This window comes from Leuciscus leuciscus (assembly GCF_965113295.1).
Source record: "Leuciscus leuciscus genome assembly, chromosome: 7".
NCBI lineage: Eukaryota > Metazoa > Chordata > Actinopteri > Cypriniformes > Leuciscidae > Leuciscus > Leuciscus leuciscus.
This window is the reverse complement of record NC_138731.1, coordinates 14,453,897-14,480,786: the sequence shown is the minus strand read 5'-3', so window position 1 is coordinate 14,480,786 and position 26,890 is coordinate 14,453,897. Positions and strand designations below refer to the sequence as shown.

General features: G+C 38.9%; 1 protein-coding gene across 4 annotated transcripts in view; it reads left to right on the top strand.

The window, feature by feature from the left end:
• acvr1c (activin A receptor type 1C) overlaps window positions 1–26,890 on the top strand; it is a 122,724-nt gene that overhangs the window by 38,437 nt on the left and 57,397 nt on the right. The window contains exons 1-2 of one of the 4 annotated variants that reach the window (XM_082176185.1): window positions 2,037–2,292; window positions 14,507–14,737. In XM_082176185.1, coding sequence (XP_082032311.1) covers window positions 14,584–14,737 — 154 coding nt within the window. In that variant the 5' untranslated portion in view covers window positions 2,037–2,292; window positions 14,507–14,583. Of the gene's footprint in view, window positions 1–2,036; window positions 2,293–14,506; window positions 14,738–14,883; window positions 25,441–26,890 lie in introns of those variants that run through there. The other 3 variants (XM_082176187.1, XM_082176184.1, XM_082176186.1) reach the window with 3 other exon arrangements.

Below are 26,890 nucleotides of genomic sequence, written 5' to 3'. Positions count from 1 at the left end.
CAGCAGTGTTTCAGCTGTATTATGTCCATGAAATTTCACGGATTCCTGTATATGTCCGCATATGTGAGGTTTCCGGGTTTATCTGGAAATATACTGTTCCATGTTACTCTGATCCGCTTTTTCCCACATACATCCGGCAAACATCAAATTACACAGGAGTTTACCATGCCCGTATTTTGCCGGATTTGAGTCTTTTCATGCAGTGATAAATGGTTAAACATTTTCTTGTTTTACATGAATTTGTTGTTTAAATACCTGAGTTATTTTTTATTTTTTTACAACTTTGAGCCAAATCTCAAAATCGTCCTATGGTGTGACGGTAGACAACATTATTTCATAAATATTAACTTTTATAAATAAATAAAATAATGTTTAAACATCTTAATGAACACTCCTGGCATAATTGTGCAAGTGTCTATTTCACTAAGTGGCCATCACGTTTCCTATACATACATTTCTAAAAGTGTAGGAATTTAATAAAGTTTGTCACAGAAAAAAATGTCCTTTGGTGTTATGCAATAACCTGATATTAAGTTTTAGGGATGGTGTGGCGCAATGGATAAGACACATGCCTTTGGTGTGAGAGACCCGGGTTCGAATCCACTGTGAGACACCAATGTGTCCCTGAGCAAGACACTTAACCCCTAGTTGCTCCAGAGGCGTGCGACCTCTGACATATATAGCAATTGTAAGTCGCTTTGGATAAAAAGCGTCAGCTAAATGAATAAATGTAAATGTAAATGTAAGTTGGGCAATATCATGGACAACTAAATTTAATTGAAAGACCCCATTCAAGGTCATGTGACTGAAGACCACTATGAAGCCCATGAGCAGTGCACATGGCAAGTATTTCTCTCAGAATTGTTCAAATATTTAACTATGTTTTCAGACCACTGAAGTTGTTAAGTTTTTTTGTCCTTTAGTGTGACACTCCTAAATTAAATCTAAAAATTTGTATTTTTGACAGCAGGACTATGTAATATTATGCAAATGTATCATGCCAATTGCTAATAACAGTTCAGCTAGTATTAGCATGGTTATTAACTGCCACAAAAGCTCAAATGTGCTTTGGTGTGACAGAAAATGTCATAGGAAATGTCCTTTGATGTGACGCTTTGGCTTGTCACACCATAGGACACAGATGTCACACCATAGGACAAGACCTCCTTAACAAGCTTTTAAAACGAATATATAAAGTTTCAACAAAAAAACAAATGTCCTCCTTTATTATTGTTACAATAAACACTATATATTCTGACTCTTTTTATGCAATGACTATCTTTGTCCTTTAGTGTGACGCTTTGTCCTATGGTGTGACAAACATAAAACAACAGAAAAATATACTTATTTTAAAATATCTTTAAAAAAAAGAGTCAAGTTTGGCATTAGGGGAGTTACAATAATATCTCACAGTCACAATTTCAAACAGTTTTGTAAGGTTGGCGAAAAAGTTTTATTGACATTTGTAGGGAAAAGTTTATCAGGTTCATCTATCCATGGTGAAAATGATTCTAATTAGTACTTTCATGTAAAATAAATATCACTTTAAGAAAATAATGTTTTAATAATGTGAACAATTCTGTCTCAAGTATTTTTTATGTTATTTAATATAATTTCTTAGTACTTTTTAAATGTCACACCATAGGACACATTTACAGTACTGTTCAGTGAAAACGTGAAAAAAATATGTGAAGTCATTGACAAAATGAGTGACCACTACTATTTTCTGAAACTACAGTTTTCATACTCCATAAATATATGTATTTTTTCTTAAAAAGTTATGTTTTCCAAAAAAAGTACTTTTTCTTGGCCATTTGTCAACTACCCATCTACATTTGAGCAGATATCCACAAACACCGTATTTAACAGTAAATACGGGTCTAAACATTATAATATTCACCATATTAGAGTAAACACTCATGCTATATATATATATATATATATATATATATATATATATATATATATATATATATATATATATATATATATATATATATGGACAATGTACAACATTAGGCTTCATGTTTTTACTCCAATCTCATTTCATAACGTACATTTTAGTCTGGCACCAGTTTGACTAGTTGCTACAATGTAAAGTTTATACAACAATAACATGCTTACTTTTATGAGTGGAAATGTCTTACCTTAAAAATGTCTCATCTTCAAATCGTGTTCTTCTAATTCTTTGAGTTGAATCCAAGGTAAACGGGACAGAACAGAACAAACACAGTCTTCCAAACTCGATGAAAGGCAGAGGAGTTCTGAAGTGTCTGATTCTTTGTTTTTGAGGTAATGATTGCATTTACAGGTCTGCGTTCCTTCACGTGGACGATTTGCATGTCAATTGCTCTTGCGCGCATGGGTGTGGTCACATTAGAGCTAATGAGCACGGGCTGGAGAAACTCTACATGTCGTTGCTCTCATACAGATTACTTAAACAGAATATTTGTTTTTGATATAATTTACATCATTTAAAATTAGAGACTTCAAGCTTTGTAAAGACATATGTCTCATGTAAGTGTGGCAAGCATTCGCTGAGTTACAGATCATTTTCTGTCGCGTTTCAGAATGAACTTCACATTGAGAAAGACGGCAGAATGCGCATCATGTTTATTTTCTTTATTTTATGAAAAACACAACATTTTGTTTTTATTATGAGTGTACACAAATAAAAGAAGACATTTAACAGTTTTGAATGATGTATAACACTTATATGTAAGATCAAAATCAACAGAGTATTTTGAGTCTCTTTTGCACTGATAAGAATAAAAGCGAGCTGGTCACGCCAGCGCGACCGCCGACTCCAGAGGGTTAAGGCTATCTTGCATCCCAGGCCGGGCTATGTGCCTAAAGTGTCATCTAATGTGGCACGGCCTACAGTTCTGCAGGCTTTTCATCCCCCACCTCAATGTGACGGCGGATGAAGAAAGACTTAATTTGCTCTGCCCTGTCAAAGCTCTCAAGATTTATGTCCAGAGGTCTTCTTCATGGCGGATGTCAGACCAGTTGCTGGTGTGCTTCGGGTCGCCCAAGAAGGGGCTTCCCCCATCCAAACAGACCATCAGTAACTGGATCGTTCATGCTATCTCTATGGTCTATTAGGTGCGCTGCTTGCCTTCACCTTTGGCTATGAGGGCTTATTCAAACAGAGGCGTGGCGTCCTCTAGAGCCCTCCTTTCAGGGGCCCCGATCCAAGAAGTGTGCGATGCAGCAGGATGGGCCACCCCTCATACTTTTATCAGATTCTATAGCCTGGACATTCCTTCTACGCCAGGCACTCTAGTGCTCTCGTCCTAAGTGTGCCTGTGCGCAGCTTCACTCTGGGACAGGCAGGGCTCATTGTGGCATAGTGGGTACTTGTTCCCCAAAGTGTTGTATCGACGAAAAGGAACGTCTCGGGTTACGTCTGTAACCCTTGTTCCCTGAGAAGAGAATGAGACACTGCGTCCCTTTGCCACGCCTTCCCCTGCCTGGGAGCGACTTGCTTCATTGCAAAAGTTAACTCTGTTGTGTGCCCTTTGTAGCTTCTGTGTATGCTGTCACATGTTACATCATGATGCAATGCCAATCAGAATTGGAATAGTTTCATTCATGCTTCAGACGCTGGGGGCATTCATCAAAGTGTCGTATCGACGCAGAGTCTCGTTCCCTTCTCAGGGAACAACCCGAGAAGTTTTACAGATGCTACAAATGTGGCTTTCAAATAAAACATTGGTATCAAAGAGCACACCCAGGTTTCCTAACAACAAAGACTTCCAGCAGCCATATCACCCTGTAGCCCAAGACTGGTTGCCCACTGAAGCTAAGCAGGGCTGAGCCTGGTTAGTACCTGGATGGGAGACCTCCTGAGAAAACCAGGTTGCTGCTGGAAGAGGTGTTAGTGAGGCCAGTAGGGGGTGCTCACCCTGTGGTCTGTGTGGGTCCTAACACCCCAGTGTAGTGACGGGGACACTATACTGTCAAAGAGCACCGTCCTTCGGATGAGACGTTAAACCGAGGTCCTGACTCTCTGTGGTCATTAAAAATCCCAGGATGTCCTTCGAAAAAGAGTAGGGGTGTAACCCCGGCATCCTGACCAAATTTGCCCCTTGGCCTCTGTCCATCATGGCCTCCTAATCATCCCCATATACTGATTGGCTTCATCACTGTCTCCTCTCCACCAGTAAGCTGGTGTGTGGTGGGCGTTCTGGCGCAATATGGCTGCCGTCGCATCATCCAAGTGGATGCTGCACATTGGTGGTGGTTGAGGAGATTCCCCCCTTCTATGTAAAGCGCTTTGAGGTCTCAGAAAAAGCGCTATATAAATGTAACAAATTATTATTATTATTATTTACTTGACAGAGCAGCCATCAAGTGTTAAGACAGTATTTTTAGTTATTAGGTGCAGAGGTTTTTGGTCAAATAATTAGAATCATCTGGGTTTTTTAATATTTTTTAAAAATAATTAAAGGTCCAATAATTAGAATATTTTTTATTTTATTTTTTTTTTCAGAATTAAAGGGGTCATATGATGCTTTTGTTTTGTTTTCCTTTTTCTTTTTTTTTGTGTTATGTAGCTGTTTGTGCATGTATACAGTCTGCGAAGTTACAAAGTTCAAAGTCTCCAACAAAAAGATTTATTCTATCTAAATGTTACGAAGTGACAGTCAGGCAGACAAAGGAGCAGGCTGGGAAGAGGATCCACATGCAGCTACATTTATTGGTAAAATCCACAAGAAGAACAAAACACAGGGAAACCAGGGTAAATCAAGAACCACAAGGCAGGAGAAAGTTACAGCACGATACAACAACTGACAAAATACAAGTGAGACACAAGGGTTATTTATACAGATGGCAAAACAAGCTTAACATGGTCAGAGCCCGTCTACGGAGAGCCTGGCCACTCCCTATTAAGTCCTATTGTACCGAATTTTGGTTGTAGTTCCACCAGAGTTCCACTGGGGGCGATCGCCCATGAGTGCAAAATGAATGGGAGTCTATGGAGCTAGACGGCTAAATTTGTATCTTTCACCCGATTCCCGTTGAGAAATCTCAGATTTGATTGTAGGTTTTGCAAGTTCAACATGGTTTATAGGTCGAAAGTTGAATGAACGAGTACTTATGTCCTTTTGATTTCTTACAGGTTGAGTTGTTGTTGCCCATAACACGCTAGCATTCTGCTAATGAACGCTGATTGGTCGACCAGAGATACCGCTTGATGGCATCGTGGCATCCGAAGCGGGACCAGAAACAAACAAAACAAAAACTCTTCTAGCACGTGTATGTCAGCTGTGTTGTCGATGCCTCGAGAGAAAAGAAAGTGCAGAGCGCGAAAGCACCAAAGTGACTGAAGGATTGTCGTAAAGCAGTATCTCTGGTCGTACGATGTGTGTGACGTCATTGACATTTTAAAAGACTTTTTAAAGCAAATAAGTGACTATAATTTCTTTGCATCTCCTTTCGAATACAACATTCAAATTACTAGACAAAAAATTATATCCTGAGAAAAGTGGATTTTGAGGGGTTATAGCACCATTGACCTCCATTCATTCTGCACTCGTCCTGTGAGTGCCCTCATATGGAACCAGAGTGGAACTGCAACCAGTTCAGAAGCCGGAAGTTTACTGAGAGTGGAACTTCTCCCTTTATACGCTGATTTCACGCAGCCGTTATTTTGAAATCGAAAGCGAGGCTCCGGTGGGAAGAAAACCGGAAGTGTCGCCTTTAATCACAGGAGAGTCGTGAATGCGATGGCGTATTGTTGTGTTTAATGATGGTGTGTCAATTCTAAAAATGTACAAACATTTCTTTCATACTTTAGACTATATACAGTGAAATTCATTTATAAATAAAATATTTTTTTTATATATAATTCAGAATGTAAAAAACGAAGCAGGAATGAACTATATACATATCCTATATTGAATATTAACATCCAATAGTGTAAATCGCGGCAGCAGCTTCAGGTTGGTAATCCAAGGCATTGTTGTTTATCTTTACTTCCGGGGTTCTTCCCACCGGAGCCTCACTTTCGATTTCAAAATGGCGGCTGCGTGAAATCAGCGTATTAGACATTCTCTGACATGGTAATGAGGGGAGTGGCTAATAGGAAACACCTGGGGAAAATTAATCAACAAGAAAGGCTACAAACTGACTACAAAAATAACACAGGAACCACTTTAACATAAAAGTCCAATGACAGACATTAGTGTTTTAGAGATTAAACACTAAAAGCGAAAGGAAAAGCACCACTTTATTTGGTTAAGATTTATTTACAACACTGTTCCAGAACAATACAACCCAAATGTTTGTGTTTGCAGCGTATTTTATGGAGGAAAGTTTCCTGAACCTGTGAGAGTACAAGGTAAGCTGTGCACAAATGCTATTTATAAAAAGAAAGGGTTAAATTCCAAATTTTCTATGGCAATCTGGTGGATTTGAATCAGAGCCTCAGAGCCAGAGTAAGTTTAAATATGTGTTAAAGTATTTGCTATTGACTGTTCAAATGCAGAGTTTTCTGCAGTATAACACTTAGGGCCCTATCTTGCACCCAGCGCAATTGACTTTGTACAGCGACGCATGTATCATTCCTATTTTGCACCCGCGCACAGCAGACTTTTCCCTCCACAGACGCACGTCGGTTAACTAAGAAATACACTTGCGCTCCCGGGGGCGTTCAGCGCAAAGAGGAGGCGTGTTCCGGCACAAACGTTCCATCATGCTATTTTGCAGGTTTAGAAAACAATTCCGCCACTAACCGAAAAAATCTAGTTTAAAGTCAGTGGCGCGTTGCGCATGTTATTCATATGCTATTTTAAGGGCGCATGCTTGGCCATAATCAATGTAGCGTGTGCACAACGCGCATACACTTTGATTCTTCATCTACACAGAAGCAGCAGTTTTCATTTTTGCAAATCATACATTATTACGATAGATAGATAGATAGATAGATAGATAGATAGATAGATAGTTATTATAAAAGCATACATCTAGCTTACACATTTACCCAAATTATCATACGCCTGTTTAACCGAAGTTAATTTGGGTGTGTTTCTTCATCCCCAATGTCACTTCTCTGTGTTTTACGGCCCTGACGAAAACGTCGGTCTCCTTGGCTGTGAACCGCTCCTGGCGCGCGCCTGGCAAACCCGCCGTTATAATAGGAATCCGCTATAGAATAAGCGCGCCTGCTCTTAAAGGGAATGTGAGATGACGCTCTGATTGGTTTATTTCACGTTACGCCCAAACCACACCTATGACTGCTTGAGATCTGATCATAGTCTGGTTACATTGCTGATTGATAATCGGCAATGTTCCAGAGGACGGGGTTACTGGAAATTCAATGTATCGTTTCTAAATGATGATTCATTTGTTGATATTACCAGGAGATGTATTAAAGAATTCTTTGAAGATAATGAAAACTCCTCTAGTCCACATAATGTTTGGGAAGCTTTTAAATGTTCTTTTAGAGGACATGCGATTAAGATGGGATCAATTAAGAAAAAAAGAAACCTAAAACAGGAACAAGAACTTATTGATGAAATAAATGAGCTACAACAATTATTAGATAGAAGGTACGTTACTGAAACAGAAATATGAATTAAAAGAAAACAAGATAAATTGGAGAGTCTTTATCATGAACGGGTAAACGGAGTTATGGTTAGGTCACATGCTGCTTGGATGGAGAAGGGAGAGAAGTGTACAGCACACTTTTTACGGTTAAATCAAAGAAATTTTGTTAAGAATATCATGAGTTTATACAGAAATGATGTTTTAGTCACAAATCCACAAGAAATATTGCAGGAAGTATTTGAATATTTTAAAACTCTATATTCTAACGATGCAAAATTGGAGCCCCCAAATGGTGTGACTGAGCAATATTTCCCTTTGAACAATGTCTCTGTGCTTTCTACTTCGCAGCAATTAAGTTGTGAAGGCGAAATAACAGAGCAGGAGTTATTGGAGGCAATTAATTCATTTTCATCTGGTAAATCTCCTGGTATCGATGGAATTCCTATCGAAATGTATAAGATTTTTTTTGCAGAAATTAAAAAACCCTTATTAGAATCTTTCAATTTTTCATTTCAACAAGGTATTTTATCTAATTCACAAAGAGAGGGGGTTATTTCAATACTCTTAAAACAAAATCCTGATGGGAAATATAAAGATCCCAAATGGTTAAAAAATTGCGTCCATTGACCCTGCTTTGTTGTGATACTCGTATTTTATCTAAATGTATTGCTTTAAGAATAAAAAATATAATTGGAGATGTTATAAACAACAATCAAGCAGGTTTTATTAAGGGAAGATTTATTGGAGACAACTTGAGACAAATACTGGACACTATACATTTTTATGAGAACCATCAGGAACCAGGATTGTTGTTTATTGCGGATTTCGAAAAGGCGTTTGATAAAGTTCAATGGAAGTTCATAAAACAATGTCTTGGCTTTTTTAATTTTGGGAAAAACTTAATACAGTGGTTTGAAACCTTTTATAATCATCCGGTTAGTCGAGTGATCAATAACGGTCATATATCAGACACATTTTTATTAACGCAAGGAGTTCGTCAAGGGTGTCCTTTGTCACCGTATCTCTTTATTTTATGTATTGAAATTTTGGCTATAAAAATTAGGAACAATCCAGATATATCAGGTCTATTTCCAAATGGTCAAGAGATTAAGCTAACAATGTATGCTGATGATGCAACCTTTTTCATAAAACCAACACAATCCACTTTGGAAGGACTAATAAGGGAATTAAATACTTTTTCAAAAATATCTGGTTTGAAACCTAATTTTGCAAAATGTAACATTTTGAGAATTGGGACATTAAAAGACACAAATTTTATTTTAAATAGTTCCGTTCCTGTTAAATGGATTAATGGAGAAGTTAATATTTTAGGGATTCATCTACCTGACAACTTTAAAGAAATTGTTAAATTCAATTATGAGAGAAGGATGGAAAAGGCAGATAGAATTTTACAACCTTGGAGGGGGAACTCTCTGACAATTCAAGGAAAGGTAACTCTGATTAATACATTAGTAATTCCACAATTTGTCCACTTACTAATGCTTCTTCCTTCACCTAGTATGAAGTTCTTCAAACATTTTGAACAAAAAATTTTCAAATTTATATGGAACAATAAACCAGATAAAATTAAAAGGCAGTATTTATATAATCCTTATGATAACGGCGGATTGAATTTGAAAAATCTTAAAATGATGGATTGTTCCTTGAAAGCCTCCTGGGTTGCTCAAATTTATCACAACAAACAATGGATCACAAGCCAGAGATTATATTCAGCCTTTTCTTTTTTCTCGAATATATTTCCTTTTTACCAATTAAAAGCAATACATGTTGATAAAATATTTCAAAATGGTTTAAAAGAGTTATCACCATTCTTCAAGGATGCACTGAAAGCTTGGTTGAATTTCCAGTACTATCCTCCAGATACAATTCAAGATATTCAGACACAGTTGTTCTGGATGAATTCAAACATTACGGTTGGAGACAAGCCATTGTTGTGGGAGGAATGTGTCAAAAAAGGGGTTAATTTTTGTCAATGACCTTTTAGATTTATCTGGAGATTTTATTTCTTATGAAAACTTGAGAAATGTTTTTAGCATTTCTCTCGATCAGTTACAATTCAACCAGCTGATTTCTGCAATTCCTAAAACTTGGAAAACGAAACTGCAAAATGAAAAAAAGAATAAATTAATGGTTTGTCTTCCACCAATAAGATGCCTCAAATGGTTGTCTGGTGTAAAGATAAATAAAATAATATATATTTGGAATTTAAATATCACATGCACTGCACTTTTTCCACACAGAACTTGCCTGTTTTGGGAAGATGAATTTAATGATCCAATTTTGTGGAAAGATTATTTTAGAACAATTTATAGAACTACAATCGATTCATATTCCAGAATATTTCAACTTAAATTTTTTTATAAAATTATTGCAACAAAAAAATCTTTGTTCAAATGGCAGATAGAAAAGGATCCCTGTTGCAGGTTTTGTGGGGATGAGGAGGAGGACCTGATGCATTTGTTTTATTTTTGCCCACATGTGGCTAAGTTTTGGGTCAGTATACAGTTATGGTTAAGGTCTATGGATATTGTTTTGCAAATCACACCTCAGAATATTTTGTTATGTGTCTTTGAAGGTAAATGCATACACTTTTTGAATATGATTATTTTGATGGGTAAAATTTTTATTTTTAAAGCTAAAACTTTATCAAATTTAGGTATAAAACACTTTAAGAATAGAGTGTTTTATCAGTATATGCTAGAAACAATTATAGCAACAAATAACAACAGAATAACTGAGCATGAAAATAAATGGAATGTCTGCTTACTTGAGTTAGAGATATAAATATTAGGTGTACTTTCTTAAAGGTGCGCCATGTGTTATGGCATAAATGTTTTGCTAATTCTATTGTATTTTGTTTATTTTTTATTTTTATTTTTTATTATCAGTATTATTGATTTATTTTATTTTTATTTTTATTATGTTATTAATTTTGTTTGCTTTGTGCTTCCTTTTATTTAGCTTTCTTGTCATAACACTATGAATGTGTGGATGATTGTGGTTGTGGTATGAATGCATGGGGAGGTGGGTGGGGGGTTTGAAGCTTGTCTTGTTATTTTATTCTGTAATAAAAAAAATTAAAAATAAAAATAAAAAAACCACACCTATGAATAATGAAGCTACTTCGGACCAACCCATTTTAGATTTGCGTCGGGCGCAAGAGTAATTTATCCCGCCGGTATAATAGCAACAGCGCCCAAGACCCGCCCACAAAGTTACTTGCGTTTCACGCTTGATACTTGCGTTTCAGACCGTTAAAATAGGGCCCATAGTGTTTGCTTGTCGTTCTTACGATCAAAAGTGCAGAGATGGATTTATGTTTACAAACATAGTATCCTCTGTTCTCTGCTTATAACGTGTGGTGAAAACATGACAAACTCTACGTGTTCGGTTTCAGACTGGCCGCTCAAGCAGAGCTGAAGCCGTTTGTCCCTTTCAGTTGAACTGTGTAGGCTACTGCAAATACATACGAGAATCAGATAATATGATAATTGATCTTTATAATTGCTTTGGAAGCTGAAGCTTGCGATTATGATAAGCAACGTTTCATTTCCGACACAACGCTTGAGGTGTTCGGCCAATCAAAATGCACTGGGTCAACTGGCCAATCAGAGCACACAATGCTTTTCGGAAGGAGGGGCTTTGTAGAAATCGACACATTTTAGAAAGACATAGAGGAGCTACAATAATGTGAAAAATATATTCTATTTTATTTTTATTTGTTTTTACATTTAAAGCATGTTAACATAGTATTCCATTACACCCAATACACAAAATAATGATTTTTGAAAATAGCATCATATGACCCCTTTAAGTAGTAGGAATTACTAGTCATCCAATTTTTTTATATCAACTATGCATTCCGTTAATTTTGAAAATTGGTATGTTTCATCAGGGCGCAAAGAAATATAGAGCTGAGTATCATCAGCATAACAGTGAAAACTAATGTCATGCTTCATGATATCTCTCAAGGGTGGCATTTACAGGATGAAAAGCAACGGTCCTAGTACTGCGCCTTGTGGTACTCCATACTGAACTTGTGATCGATATGACATCTTTTCATTTACTGCTACAAATTGGTAACAGTCAGATAAGCATGATTTAAACCACACCAATGCAATTCCACTAATGCAAACATATTTTACGAGTGGTCGATAGTATCAAATGCAGCACTATGATCCATATAGGTATAAGTACCATAGGTACTATGATATAGGTATGAGCGTTTTAATATATATGTGCGCAGGCGTGTAGTCCTTTACAAACCAACCCTCAACAAACTACCTGTCTGGCCTTAAAAATGTATTTACCCCTTCCGCGTAGTCACGTGAACTGGAATTATCCTGACAACATTTTATCTGTACAAAGGTAAAGAAAAGGGAGGCCTTCACAGGGGAGAGACTAGTTAAATAATTAGCTAATTCTCAGGATCAAGTTGTTTTAAAAAAAAGAGATTTAATAACAGTCAGCTTAAAAGGTTTTGATAGTATCCTAATTACAATGATGAATTAATAATATTAAGAAGAGGAAGCATATTAAGAAGAGGAAGCATATCTTAAATTCTGGAAGCGTCTCTTTCAGTAGCTTAGTATGTATAGGGTCTAACATGCATGTTGTTGATTTTGATGATTTAACAAGTTTAGACAATTCTTCATCTCCTTTTGCAAAAATTTCATGAAATTTTTCCTTGGGGCTCTATAGCACGGTTGCATGCATGGTTATCATTTTCGGTTACACTATTGTAAGGTGTCATTGTTACAGTGTAATTATATATTTAAGTACTGAGTAATAATAATTAACTACATGTACTTACTATAGGGTTAGGGTAGGATTAGGATTTGGTTGAGGGTTAGTTGCATGTAATGATGCATAATTTACTGTTATTGCTATGGTAAGTAGCCTACATGTAACAAATGTAACAAGGACACTGTACAATAAATTGTTACCTAATTTTCTCTTTAATAGTATCAATCTTGCAAGTAAAGAAATTCATAGTTCATAAATCTGCTGTGCTGTTGTCACAGTTTTGTTCAGTTAGTTTCTTTTCATGGACTTTCAGTTGGTTTTCATCAGTCACGTGTTCTTTGTCTTTGTTTTCCACCAGTCAGTTGTCATGGACACTCATCAGATAATCACACCTTCTCGTTTTCTCCTCATTATCACTGTATATTTAAGTTTCTCCTTTTCCTCTATTTGTTATCCGGTCACGTCTACGTTAAAGGCACAATATGTATCTTTTTTTCTTTAAAAATAGCAAAAATCACTATATCTATGTTATATATTTTTTTTAGTTGTGTACTTACATTATCCTGACTGTTTCCAACAACTTTCAAACCAGGAGAAATTTGTAATTTAATTCGAGAAACGTCCCGTTTCTTTATTTCCGTTTTGTCGCCGTCAATGGCGTCATATCCGCGTTGTCCCTGGTTTCCGCTCGTATTGTCATAGCAACCAGAGCTATGAACCAGAGCCCTCTGATAGTAACCAAAGCGACTGACGCGGACAACTTTGTAGTTCGCAATGTCTATTTGCACGCTGTTGTTGTTTCGTTCAAACATTATGGACCATGGCAAGCAGACTTTGGATACAAAAGGAGAACTAAAACGAGAATCAATATCAGCGCGGTGTTTTCGAGATGCCTAGAGCTCCCATAGACAAACGAGAGCTCCACGTCCGAGACTTCGACCGCTCCTACATGTAACGTTACTTTATTAAACAGGTGAGCACATTTACATAAAACTAATCAATGTTATGTAGTTCAACAATGATAAAATGTTAGAATATGATCTGTATGTTATTCTAATGTTGATCTAGCTTACTGCTAGTCTCATACAGACAAACTAACACATACATTTCAACACATTCAAATGCAGTTTAGTGTGCTAGTGTAATGTTAGACCAAGTGAAACAGCGCTGCGTTACCTCACAAGTTTAATTTGTCTAATATACAGACAGTAATTCTGCGTGTAGTTCGGTAGAATGAAATGTCCATATTCCTTTTATATCCGCGGGACTCGCGTCGCGTGTGGAGCTGATACCTGTCTCTTAGCAATCCCGAACTGCTTCATATCACAGTCATGATAAAAGCATCGATGTATTCAGTCATCCATAAACATTATTAGATCGGTCGGCTTGACGTTGACGACAAGATCCATAATTCTTAGCAAATGTTGCGTCATCAAACTACGCCTTTGTTATTGTAAATAGGTTAGCGACCCCTAGTGGCGAAAAATTCCATACTGTCCGTTTAAGTGTGTTGGTCCTGCCTGTTTGCCTGTCTTGTGGATTATTAGTATTAAACTTGGTGTTGGAACTTTATATTCATCGTCTTCATCTGTTTAACTGCAACCACCCATGGCGGCTGTTTGGAAACGTATGAAGTTAAAGCTTTATGTCCCATTAATTTAGCCACTGGATCAAATAAATACCAAGGGTTGTGTTTGTTCTCTTCTAAGAGAGTCTAAAAGTAAGCAGATATAGCAGTTTTCAAGGGCTTTCTATATGGAATAACATTTTCCTTCCACAAAATTCGAAATAGCTCTAGTTTTGTTTTCTTCCAGCTGCGCTCCATTTTTTCGGCCTGTTTTCTTGAGGGCCAGAGAGTGGTTTTTACATGGTGTTGGACTATTTTCCTTAAATCTTCTTTAAACGCAAAGGAGCAACCGTGTCTAAAGTGCTGGGAAAGAGAGAGTCAGTAGTTTCTGTTGTAACATCGAGTTTTTCTAAGCTATCTGGTATGCAGAGGAGTAGATTTGGATCAGGAAGATTATTTATAATGCAATATTTAGTGGTAGAATTCTGTCAGAATAGTATTCTGTCAAAACAATCAACACAGCTATCAAAACAGCTTTTTATTTTGAACCTTTTATTTAAAAGGTGTGACAGTGACTTTTCCCATGGCAAATATTAATCTATACATTTTTTCTCTCAGCCTTAAAGTGTGTATGTCACTTGTGTGTGAACCACACTTGTGAGACGGAGGCAGAAGGAGCATGTTGGAACTCAGTGATGCTCATAAATGGGAAGGAGGAGCCAGTGAAGTCCTGTGTGTCCCCATCAGAGCTCAAGGGTCAGGTGTTCTGCCACAGCTCCAGAAACGTCTATAAACGCAACTGCTGCTTTACAGACTTCTGCAACAATGAGACGCTGCACTTCAATCCAGGTATGACAGGCCATTGTCATCATCTCCCATATTCTGAAAGTGTCCTAGAATTAAACATTATTAGCAGTACATTTGTTTTAGTGTGTGTTTTGTTTGGACTGTTTTTGTGTATCTTTCTTTGCTCAGTGAAAGTAAAACATGTATGACATAACAAGGCTGGTTGGGTAATTATCGGGCAGCCTGAGGGTTATTAATACTGTGTGTATCCTAGCAGGGTAGTTAAATTCCTCCGAGCGGCTGTCTAACAGGTAGAGTCATACATGACTGTTGGCTTGACTGGTGCACCAGAGTAGAGGATGGATTAATGGCCCATTGTTAGGAAAAAGTGCCCTTTATACCTGACCATTTCAGAAAAAAAAAACTAAAACAAAAACTTTTTTTTAAAAACACATTTGGGGACTCCAATATTTATGTTAGTTGTCAACAATATGGGGCTTTCAGGGACTATTACATTTGGACCAAAATGACACTGAGGATGTCAGTGCCACAAATATGATGTCAGAAATTAAACCATTATATTTAAAGGGGAAAAAATGCACAATTCCAAAAAAGCACCAAAGGAAGTGGAAAGTTCTAGGGGTGATCTACAGACGCGTGCAAATTAAAGAACACAGCCAGATCATTTCCATAATGACCAACGAAATCTACCAAGAGCAGCGCAATTATCGTCTGGTTTAAGACATGTTTTTTTTACTGATATACTCTCCTCCCATAAATTTTGCATCTGAAAGGGAAACAAATGCATTTGCAATAAAGTCAACCACAAAAATAACTGTGTCCACGCCTTTTCTGCGCTGATATTTCACTGCATGTCTTAAGTAAATCCTGACAATAGTTTTTTTTTAATGCCAAAAGAGGTTGCGCTGCGCAAACTGTTAGTAAAGCTGGTCCTAAAATCTTTAAAAAAGTGAGTAACTGTAGGCTGAGACAGTGAGACACTATATACAGAGGGCTATTTTTTCAAGTTAATACATATTTGGTGGGTCACTGCCCCACCTGCCTCTGCATGAGCCACAGCTGCTGAAAAGTCAATCCAACTATTTTACAGTAATTTACCAAGTTTAATTTAATTTACCAAGGGGTGAGGGAAAGAGATGTAGATTAGGATGACTCTGGTGCACGAGGGGGAGTTCAAATGTATATATATATATATATGAAGAGTTCAGATGCAAAAGCCTCTAAGTGCCATCTGAAATTTTCTTCTAGAATAATCATTTTTATCAAGCTTGTGAAATTACCAAACTTAAATATACGAACTTGATAAATATGATCATTCTAGAAGAAAATTTCACACACAGTATATATATCTCCTATAATAACCCTGCTACCATCTATCGTAGCAGTTTTAACCAGTCTTACACAGACAACCCTCATTATTTTACATACTCGGTCTGCTGGCGAGCTGTCCTGCTTTACTCTCACCGACAGTTGGTATAGCTTGTCTATTGGCACAATCAATGTGAAATGGTAAGGCCTTACTCTCACTAACCTGTAATCCTCCTGTCTCTTTGAGGTTGTCAGTGCTGGTGCTGCCGCTGACTTGAATACTGTCCTTTACTGTTTCATCTCGGCAGATTGTTTCTTGTTTATTGCTAATCTGCTGTCCTGTTTCGCTGCAGCGTCCACACTGAGGCCGTGACTATAAGGATCTCCAATCTTTCCCCTTCTGTCACTACAATAATCTCCAATATTTTGTATATTCTTATTTGTAAGGACCCAATTTGTAAGGGAAACTTTCATCCTTTTCACGTCTTCATTCCTACTTTTTTATTTTTTTTTATGTTTTTGCTTTTGTGCTCCTGACAGGTGCCTCTTTCCATCCACCGAGTTCTTTTTTTGTGCTGTTAAAGTTATGTGCTGTATTTTGAAGTGACGAGAGCGTGCTCACATTCACTTCTTACTTTCTATAATTCACAGATTTTCATTTTATTTTACTACAATATTATTAGTTAACGTGTTTGTGTATGTAAGAAAAAAATCATGGTCTGGGGTCCCCTAGCGTCCTGGGCCCATATACCTGGCATACTCTGCACCCCCCATAACGGCGCCCCTGCCCCTATTAAAGTCTAGTGGGACTGTGGTTTCACTCACATCATTTTCCATTAAAATACAACAATTTAGGACAAATATATTGCTGTGATAAGCAGTATCAAGGTAAACAGTCACTCTCAGGAATCATAGCACTGACGAGGCAAGTATAATAACTCCTTTTATTCTTTAACTGATATGAACTCACTTAACCATGACTATCTCACCATATTACATTCTTCTCTTACATTTCTTTCTTGTTCTCCTTTTCGCTCTTTCCCTAGCACAATTACTCAGAACACAACATATATTTACGTGCTGACTTCACCCAAGGAGATTGTGTATTGGTGCATATTTCATTTTCAAGTTTGTTTTTGTGGCTTGAATTAACATGCGTTGTATAGAGAAATAATAGTCTAAAGGTCGCACTTTCTCTTTCTCTTTGCGCTGTTTTTTAATTTATTTTAAATACCTTAATTCAAACTCACTGACACTTTGTTCATTCTTGAAGTGAACTTTTTCCTGTATTGTGATTAGATTCACTGTTGGCTGTACACTGCCGCCTTGAACTTGAGAACGTGAGTCCAGAATGATGCGACAGATGTGAGAGAAGCCTGCCTGTGAAATGTCCCTGCCGTTGCACTGCTCGTCTGCTGTGCTACCGGTTAACACTCCGCCAGAGTCCTAGGAGACAATTAAGAGGCCACTTTTTCCAACCCATTCTCATAAATGCCGCATGTCCAAGACTTTGGAGCAAAAAACGCCTTACCGTCTTGTATTGCTAAGTGCAGGAAAACTCATGGCAATTATAAGGGAAGTCAATTTTGTTTTTATTTCCATTTTATTTTATTTGAATGGTATCTGCAAACAGTAAATGACTCCTGTAAAGCTGAAAGTGATACAATGATTCAGAATTAGATTTAATAATATTTAAATCTAAGCATCACTTTGAAAATCTGCTTTATTTCTGATATTTTTGTTTTGGCTAGTAGAAGTTCTGAATGGCTGGTGGTAACTTAAAAATTTAGAAGCCAAATTGGCTGGCAAGTAAAAAAAATTCATTTCAAATCCTGGAAGTCAGTATCTCACATCTTCCATCCTTCAAAATATCCAGTAGGCCTACTTTGAAGTCTTTCAATGTAAGGTTGAAACTTTAACCCTCACATATTTAAATGTCATCTTTATTAAACACATACCTGCCTCACTGTTGCTGTCCAAATACGGTAGAACAGAAACACAAGTTGCAAAGTGTAGTGGTTGACATCAACAATGAACTGACTTCCGATGAATGACACTATTGTCTTTTTTATTTTTTAGAGCTGCTTTACAGCAGAATTATATTCTGTTTGCATCATTGATCATTATTTTCCCTTTTATCACTGTAAAGCAGCTTTGAAACAATCTGTATTGGATAAAGTGTTAAATAAAGGTGATTTGAAAAGAGAATTCATATAACTAACCGAGTAGTTCCAGATTGTGGTAAAAGTCCACACAAATTTTAAATACATTTCTTATTACATTTCTTTATTATTTGATTTATTGAAGCTTTCTGAAATGGAAAGGTCCATTACCATTATCTGCTCATGCATAAGACATTGCTTGTGTTTCTTTCCAAACAAAGAATTGGCTGGTTTTCTATAGAAATTATTCCAGTCTTGGCCAGCGGACAGTGTGTTCCATCTCTCTTGTTGTTGTGCAAATCCATTTTCACAGTTATTGGTGCTGCAGTTCATCAGGTTGTAGGTCAAGTGTTGTGAAACTTAAGCCCTTGTTGAAAATATGATCACACAGCATGTGTATCATCACAGGGCATGGAACTACAATAACTGTTACTATGGTTAATGCAACCACCACATGTTAAGGACTTGCAAAAGACCTGAAAGCTTATAAACGAATAAATCTGAGACAGAAAAACATTTTAATAAAGGTTGTTAATTCAATTATGCTAATAGAAATAAAAACAAAACAAAAGCAAAAACAAACAGCCAAATAGGTTTTAAAACTTTACTCCGATATCTAGAGGAACATTTTCTTTCAATAGGCAATTACAAGAGCAGCAATTGTAAGGTAACTTTAATTAATTTATATAATCAGGCTTAACATATTCAAAGCAGTAGTAAAAAATAGGCCTCTACCTAAATCTTTGCAAAACTCCAAAGAACGTTTCCAGATTCACGTTCATCATTTCAATAAACCTGAACATGCTTTTAGCACCACTCACTGCACATTCACTTTGAAAATATTGCGAAACGTCATATCATTATGCAGAAATGTGGCCATAGGCTTTTTTTTTTTTTTTTTTTTGTGCAAACTGAAAATAAATGAAGATTTTGAATAGAAATAATGGATTCGTATAGATTTACGCACGCACGCATGCATACGTAAAATAATTCCTTTTTTTTTTCGAGATTTTTATTTATTTATTTCTGTCTGATGATAAAAACACACTGAGTAGTTATAGTTCACATGTTAAATCAGGTCTTGTCCAACTCCAGTCCTGGAGGGCCATGTCCTGCAAAGTATAACTTTATCCCTAATCAAACACATCTACAGTACCTGTAATTTTCTAGCAATTCTCAAGACTTTCCTAATATTTTCCTTCAGCGCCAGAGTCAACCATTTCTGTATTAGTCATAGAGCATTTGGTGGCACTAACGCACTAAAACGTGAAACACCACTTTGTGTCTCAAGGACAGCAGATAAAGGCATCGCTGACTTAGTTGTTGATTGGCAAATAATACCTAAGGTGAAACACCAAAGGTCCAGAATATCCTGAATGGATAAGGAACAACCAACACCCACCCCCAGCTCTGGTGCCTGAAATATTTGAATAATGTGTTTACTGGGAAAAATAGCCAGCATGGCCCTTACAAGTAATTCCTGTGAAATATATATGGTTGCCATGACAACCTCAAGTAATAGTGATTCTATCTTACCTTAGCAGACACCACTAAATATCATTGCAATGGTTATGCATTTCTGAATATTTTAAGCCCTGTATGAGTTTGAATTTGAAACTGTCTGCTGTTCATTGGTGCAACTGAGCTCATCTATCAAAACACCTCTCTGAAGTATGTGCAGAGACCCTCTGCTTTCCATTTATCTCTGCAGATACTCTGTAAATTTTCCTTTATTGGCTAATGGCCCTTTTGTGTTCCAAGTTTACTTACAGGCTGTTTTAGTAGACAAGCATGCAAAAGAGAACATGTGTTGTGAAATACCTCACTCTTGGTGTTGTCACTGATGACCCTGTACAGATGTGGTGAGGTCATGGCCCACTGGATAAGGACAACTTAAACTAAAATTTGAGCTCACATTGGTTGCATAGCTGCTTATGGAACATATTCCAATGCATTCATGACAGAAAGTTTTGACCCAATACTTGAAAAGCCTTTTCAGATATGTTTTTGCTGGAAACCACAAGGTGTTTGTGTTGTCCAGAAGTGACTCCTGGTTCCCTTTCGAGTCGGTCTTTCAAAACTGCGTCATCGAAGATGTCGCTATGGTGGTTATCCCCTCCTTTCTCGAATCTAATTCGCCCGCCAATGGCGTTCAAGCGCAGAGGCGGGTTCCCCCACACTATAAGGCGGCGCTGGACACCATTGCCTCAGAATCTTTCTCCTTCAGCTATAAGAAGCCATCTACAGCCGTTGTGATACGTCATCTATGAGACGGTGTCTGGATTGCCACTACTCTGCAGCGTTCCTGTGAGTATGACATTTTTCTTTCAGATGCCTTCCAGACCGCATTGTTTCTGCCTTGGTGATGTCCACTCAGAAGCAGTGCTGCAGGAGTCCATTGGCCCTCAATAGCGGCGGTGACATATTAGCCTGTTTCTGTCAACACTGCATTGGCTCGCCTTTAAACATTGTATACATTTTAAAATCTTGCTGATTACTTACAAAGCACTAAATGGTTTAGCTCCCCAGTACTTGAGAGAGTTCTTAACGCATTATACTCCTTCACATCTATTGCAATGTCAAAATTCATGCTATTTGATAATCCCTAGAATTTCTAAATCAACTGCAGGCGGTAGATCCTTTTCCTATTTAGCACCTAAACTTTGGAATAGTCTTCCTAGCATTGTTCGAGCAGACACACTCTGTCAGTTTAAATCTAGACTAAAAACACATCTCTTTAACCTGGCATACACAGTATAACATTATAGAACATTATAAATGTATATTATTCAGATCAGTTAAATGATTGTTAGGCTGCATATACTAGGTCATATACCGGGAACACCTCCTATAACACCTGATTACATCATAAGAAGTCAAGTCATCTTCATTTATATAGCGCTTTTAACAATGTAGATTGTTCCAAAGCAGCTTTACAATGATAATAGGAAATTAAAGTAAAGTGTTTTGGCTTTATAGCAGCTCTAGAATAAAGTTATTGTCCAGCTAAAGTTAGTTTGATTGATTCACAACGATCATTAGTTATTAACTTAGGGGCCACTAACACGACCGTTTTAACAGAAAACTCTTAAGTTCTTTCTGCGCAAACTTCAAAAACGCGAACCAGGGAGAACGCCGATGCCGTGCACATGCGTATTACGAGTTCAGTCTATAGGTATGTGTGTTTGAATATATGTACGCAGGCGTGTAGTCCTTCCCTACAAATCAACCATTCAAAGAAGAATGGCATCTACGCTAATATTAGTCTCTCTGTTTATCCCGAGGTTTACTGTAGTTAGCCGGATCTCGGCCGTATCCAGATCAGATGGTGGGACCTACGCCTAGACACGATCACAACACATGATGTACTCAGCCGTATCCAGATCAGATGGTGGACCTGCGCCTAGACACAACCACAACGCATCCCTGAAGTGTCAGCAGAGATTGTGTCAACTAGACTCTCCCCTGTGAAGGCCTCATCGACACGACAGCCAGTGGCACTGATCCTCAACAAACCCGTCTCTATACCGGCGTAATGACTCTGATCTTCAACCAGATGGAACTGGATCAATATCCTGAATGTGCCGATCCAATCTGACTTCTGACCTGTAATGCTGCCTGAATAATAATCATACACTGTTCAGCTAGTGAAGGAGAGACGGCTGTTGCGGAAGACGTGAAGGAAAGTCGAAGATCAGGATAAGGAGGGCTTGAAGAACCTGTGGAACCAGATTAAGGCCAAACTTGCAGACCTGAGGCGTGCAGAGAGGATCAGAAAACGCAGAAGCCACAAGGAGAAAGCAAGGATGAGTTCTTGCGGGACCCTTTCAAGTTCGCCAGAGGTCTCCTGGAGGAGAAGAAATCTGGAAAGTTGCAAATCACCCAGCATGAGCTTGAGGTTTCCATCAAATCACAGCTCAGCGACAGCGAGAAGGAATCCCCACAGGATCTCCAGGTTACATACCAAAGCCCCCAAAGCCCACCTCGCAGTATGACACTGCTCCTCCAAAATGTTTTCCCTGGCTGCATGGAACACTCGGCTATAATCTGGGATCAAAAACAGACAGCCGAGAGGGATAGATCGGATCTGCACGTAGTCTGGTTGGACCTTGCAAATACCTACAGGGCAGTTCCCCATCTCCTTTATCTCCTTTGCACTCAACTTATTCTACGTGCCACTACCCATTCAGACCAAAGTGGCCAAGTATTTTAACACCCTCCAAGTGTGCTACACAACCCAAAAGATTTCAACTAGTTGGTATTCGCTGGAGAGGGGCATTGCAATGTGATGTTCCATCTCCCTCATCCTCTTTACTGCAGCATTCGAGATCATCCTGATCAGTGGTAGTATAGACAGATGGTTCGAGGAGTCAGGTCCCACATATGCCATAAGCTTCCAGCCATAAGAAGTTACATGGACGATGTCACCACTCTCTTCCTGACAGCTGGGTGCACCTCCAGACTACTCTAAAGGCTGGAGGAGCTGCTAGCATGGGCTCGGGTGAGGATAAAGCCATCCAAGTCCCGTAGCCTTTCAATCCATAAGGGAGTTAGGAACGATAACATCTGCTTCTCAGTGAGCGGTGAGAAAATTCCTCTCATTGTGCACCAGCCAAGTCACCTTCATTTATATAGCGCTTTTAAGCATATGACATAATTTAGATATATTTTTAAGATGGAAAAATGCGGTTTTACAGATACTAGACACGTGACTTTCAAATGAAAGATTGGTATCAAAGAGCACACCCAGGTTCCTAACCGACGACGAAGACTTGACAGAGCAGCCATCAAGTGTTAGAAGAGTATTCTAGGTTATTACGTGAGGAAGTTTTTTGTCCAATAATTAGAATTTCTTTTTTTTTCAGAATTAAGTAGTAGGAAATACTAGTCATCCAGTTTTTTATATCAGCTATGCATTCCGGTAATTTTGTGAATTGGTAAGTTTGATCATGGCGTGAAGAAATATAGAGCGGAGTATCATCAGCATAACAGTGAAAACTAATGCCATGCTTCCTAATGATATCTCCTTACTTTGCAGGGTAGCATGAACAGCAAAGTTCCTAGCACTGAACCTTGTGGTATGCCATACTGAACTTTGATAAGACATCTCTTAATTTCCTGCTACAAACTGATAACGGTCAGATAAGTATGATTTAAACCATGCTAATGCAATTCCAGTAATGCCAACATAATTTTCGAGTCTATTTAAAAGAATGTTGTGGTCGTTAGTATCAAATGCAGCACTAAGATCGAGTAACACTAATAACACTATCAAGTCGAGTCGAGTGACGAGTAACACTAACACTAAATCCTGTACTGTACGGTCTAAATCCTGACTGAAAATCCTCGCAGATACCATTTCTTTCTAAAAAGGAACATAGTTGTGAGGATACTGCCTTTCTAGTATCTTTGACAGAAAAGGTAGAGTCGAGAGAGGCCTGTAATTGACTAATTGTGTAGGATCAAGTTGCATTTTTTTAACAAGCGGTTTAATCATTGCCAGCCAGTTTTTGGTACATATCCTAATGACAAAGATGAATGAATGATATTAAGAAGAGGATCAATAGCTTAGTTGGTATAGGGTCTAACATACATGTTGTCGATTTAGATGATTTAACGAGTTTGGAAAATTCTTCCTCTCCTAAAGCAATGAATGAATCAAAACATTCCTCAAGGAAACTGCAATGCACTGCCTGATGCGATACTGAGCTCATAGATGGGCTGAACAAGATCGACCAAAGCTGCCTCCCAGGGAAGTGCAAGGTCTTGTGTTACCAGTTAACTCTGAATAAGCATCTGGTGTGGCCTCTGAAACTGTGCGACATTACCTCAACAACGGTCCTGAAAATGGACAGGAAGGCAAACGGCTCAAGAAATCAAGAAATGGCTTGGCCTCCCCTGCGCCCTTGTCAACATGGCACTATTTGGGAGGAACATTTTGGAACTCTCACTGAAATCCATCAACCTGGGCTACAAGCAGGAGAAGGTGAGGCTGCTATTCGAGCTAAGAGCTGATCTGCTTGTGAGAAACACAGAAGGCCAAATCCGCACAGGACGCAAGAGGAGTGTGACGCAGACAGTGGAACAGGCCACCAACTGGCTAAAGCATCTGGAGATCGTTGGGTTTTCACAGCCAGGAAGGACAAAGTCTTGGCTGGGGATCTACACCTAAAATGTGGTCTAAAGCATCTACAAAGGAAAGGAAGGACCTTGTAATCACTGAGGTGTCGAAGATGGAGGAGGAGTGCTACAAGGTCAGAGCTGGCACCAGCAAGGTAGATGGACAACCTGGGAAGCTATTAACAGGAACACCAGGTGGGCTGATATGTGGAAGATGCCCCAAGCAAGGCTTAGCTTCCTCATAGGGGCCACGTATGATGTCCTTCCCGGTCCCCAGATCCTACATTTGTGGTACGGATCGGAGGAGAACTGTCATCTTTGCTCCCCCAGAATCCAAGTCTCCAGCGCACCCTCTCTTGGTTCAAGGCAGCATTGATCCAGGGCCGCTACTGATGGCGCCACGACCAAGTCCTGCGCAAGCTTGCAGAAGTCCTGGAGACGCGCAGGCTAGAGGCAAACAGATCCTATTTAGCAATATCCCAGCAGCAGATCCACTTCGTCAGACAAGGGGGAGAGGGCCAAAGTTGCCGGCAGCAGCAGCAGCCTGAAGGACTGGTATCTCTTGTCACCAGAAGGGGAGTGGAGCATGGTAGCTGACCTTGACCACCAGCTAAGGTTCCCGGTAGAGATCACTGCAACCTTCTTATGGCCTGATATCGTCATCTGGTTCATCCCTGTTAAGACAGTCATCATGGTTGAACTGACTGTCCCATGTGTAGAGGGGCTGGAGGCTGCCTTTGAGAGGAAGAAGGAGAGGTACACAGAGCTGGCAGCTGCGTTCTCTCAAGGTGGGTGGAGGGCTCTTACCTTCCCGGTGGAAGTCGGCTGTAGAGGCTACATCGGAGTATCTACCCAGCGGCTCCTGAAGTCTCTGGGCATCACCGACCGTGAAAAAAGAGGGCACTCATAGATCTGGCAAAGGAGGCAGAAAGAGGGAGTTTCTGGCTTTTGGCTCTGTAGAAGGGACAAAACATGGGCTTAACAGGGATCCTAGGACCAACTGTGGGGGGCGGCAGTGACTGGGACTGCTCCATCCCCTCAAGATGTTCTGGAATTAAAGGAGCAAAACATCAGTGAAGGCTGGCTCCCGGCTGATGAACCCGCAGCTGGTCCAACGGCACTGGTGGAGGTGCTTCAGGCAGCGATTCCCAGCAGGTAGGCATGTGCTGACAATACATCTTTGTCCATCAATCCAGTACTGCTTCTGTCCTCTATTCCAGTGGTTTTCAAACCCTGGGTCGCGACCCTCGGGTGGGTCGCGAGACTTAAAAAATGGGTCGCCAGGATGATTTAAGGAAAATATAATTAAATTAAAAAACAAAATTTGTTTTCATAAAATCATAGTCTATAGGCCTATATAAAAGAAACACGCGAAATATGGCTATTTAAACAACTGAGTTTGGTCCATTTCTGTGAGGCGCGGCGCCTCACAAACAAGTTGACGGAAAGAAAACCGAGACGGCACGCGATGTTCCCGGACGCGGACGCGCGCGCATCGATATAGGTATCGCGTGGTATCGCGGTTGCGGCACAGGCGATGAAACGTCAGAAACAACAACAGGTGACTAAGCTATCGTTATATGATCCCGCTCTTATTCATGCAAATGCTTTTAAACCATTCATGCGCGACAAGACAAAAGAGAACGCGCTGTCAGTAAATGTCCTCCTGACACACACACATACACACGACCCACAGATAGACGCGCGCCAGTATCAAGTTCTCTTTCGCGCTAGAACGAACAACACACATGCATGCCAAAATGTCCGTTTTGTCGAGTATCCTCACAAGAACAGTCTTAAATGAGTTAAATAAAATCTTAAATGAAAGTAAAGAGTAGTGAGAGAATGGGATGCGTGAGATCGTCAGCTGTGGCTGGTCCTAAAGTGGCAGCAGCTAATTCTCGGAGAAAATTATTAACAGCTCTTGACTAAAGAATGCGTGTAGCTTTAATACGGATTTCTCTATATTTAGTTTATAATTTATGCAGTGCGGAATGTTTTGATAACCTTATCCAATTTCTGTATATTTCATATCTGTTAGACAGGAAAGGCACAGGTAAATATGACATTTATAATGGGTTTATGTAAGGTTTGTTTTAAGTTCACTTAAAGGAGACATATCATGCTTTTAAATTGTTCCTTTTTACATATAAATCATACATTTGTAGTCTATATAAAGCGTAACTGCAATGCTTGGGTCTGAATTCCTCATTATTATAGCTCCACAGGCCCCTTTTCTACCCCTTTTCTAATGTGCTTCTGAAAGCAACTCGTTTTGGTGCGGTCTCTTTAAATAATATTGAGACACTTCATACCCCGCCCCCTCTCCAGGTTGTAGCGGTGACACTCGGTTCAACTCCACCCCGTTCGGCCATTTTTGTAGTCTGGTAGCAGAGATAGGATTATCTAGCGCACAGAAACTTTTATACACACGTTATTAACAAAATGTCAACAACGGAAGACTTGTCCAGCCAGCCTTACATGTTCGAGCCAGAGCCGGAGCGAGATGAAAATGAAGACGACGAACCTGCAGAACAACGTCTTCATATGGATGTATCGCAATGGTGTGTACTGTATTTACACATGAAACTTTGGTCTTCCGACC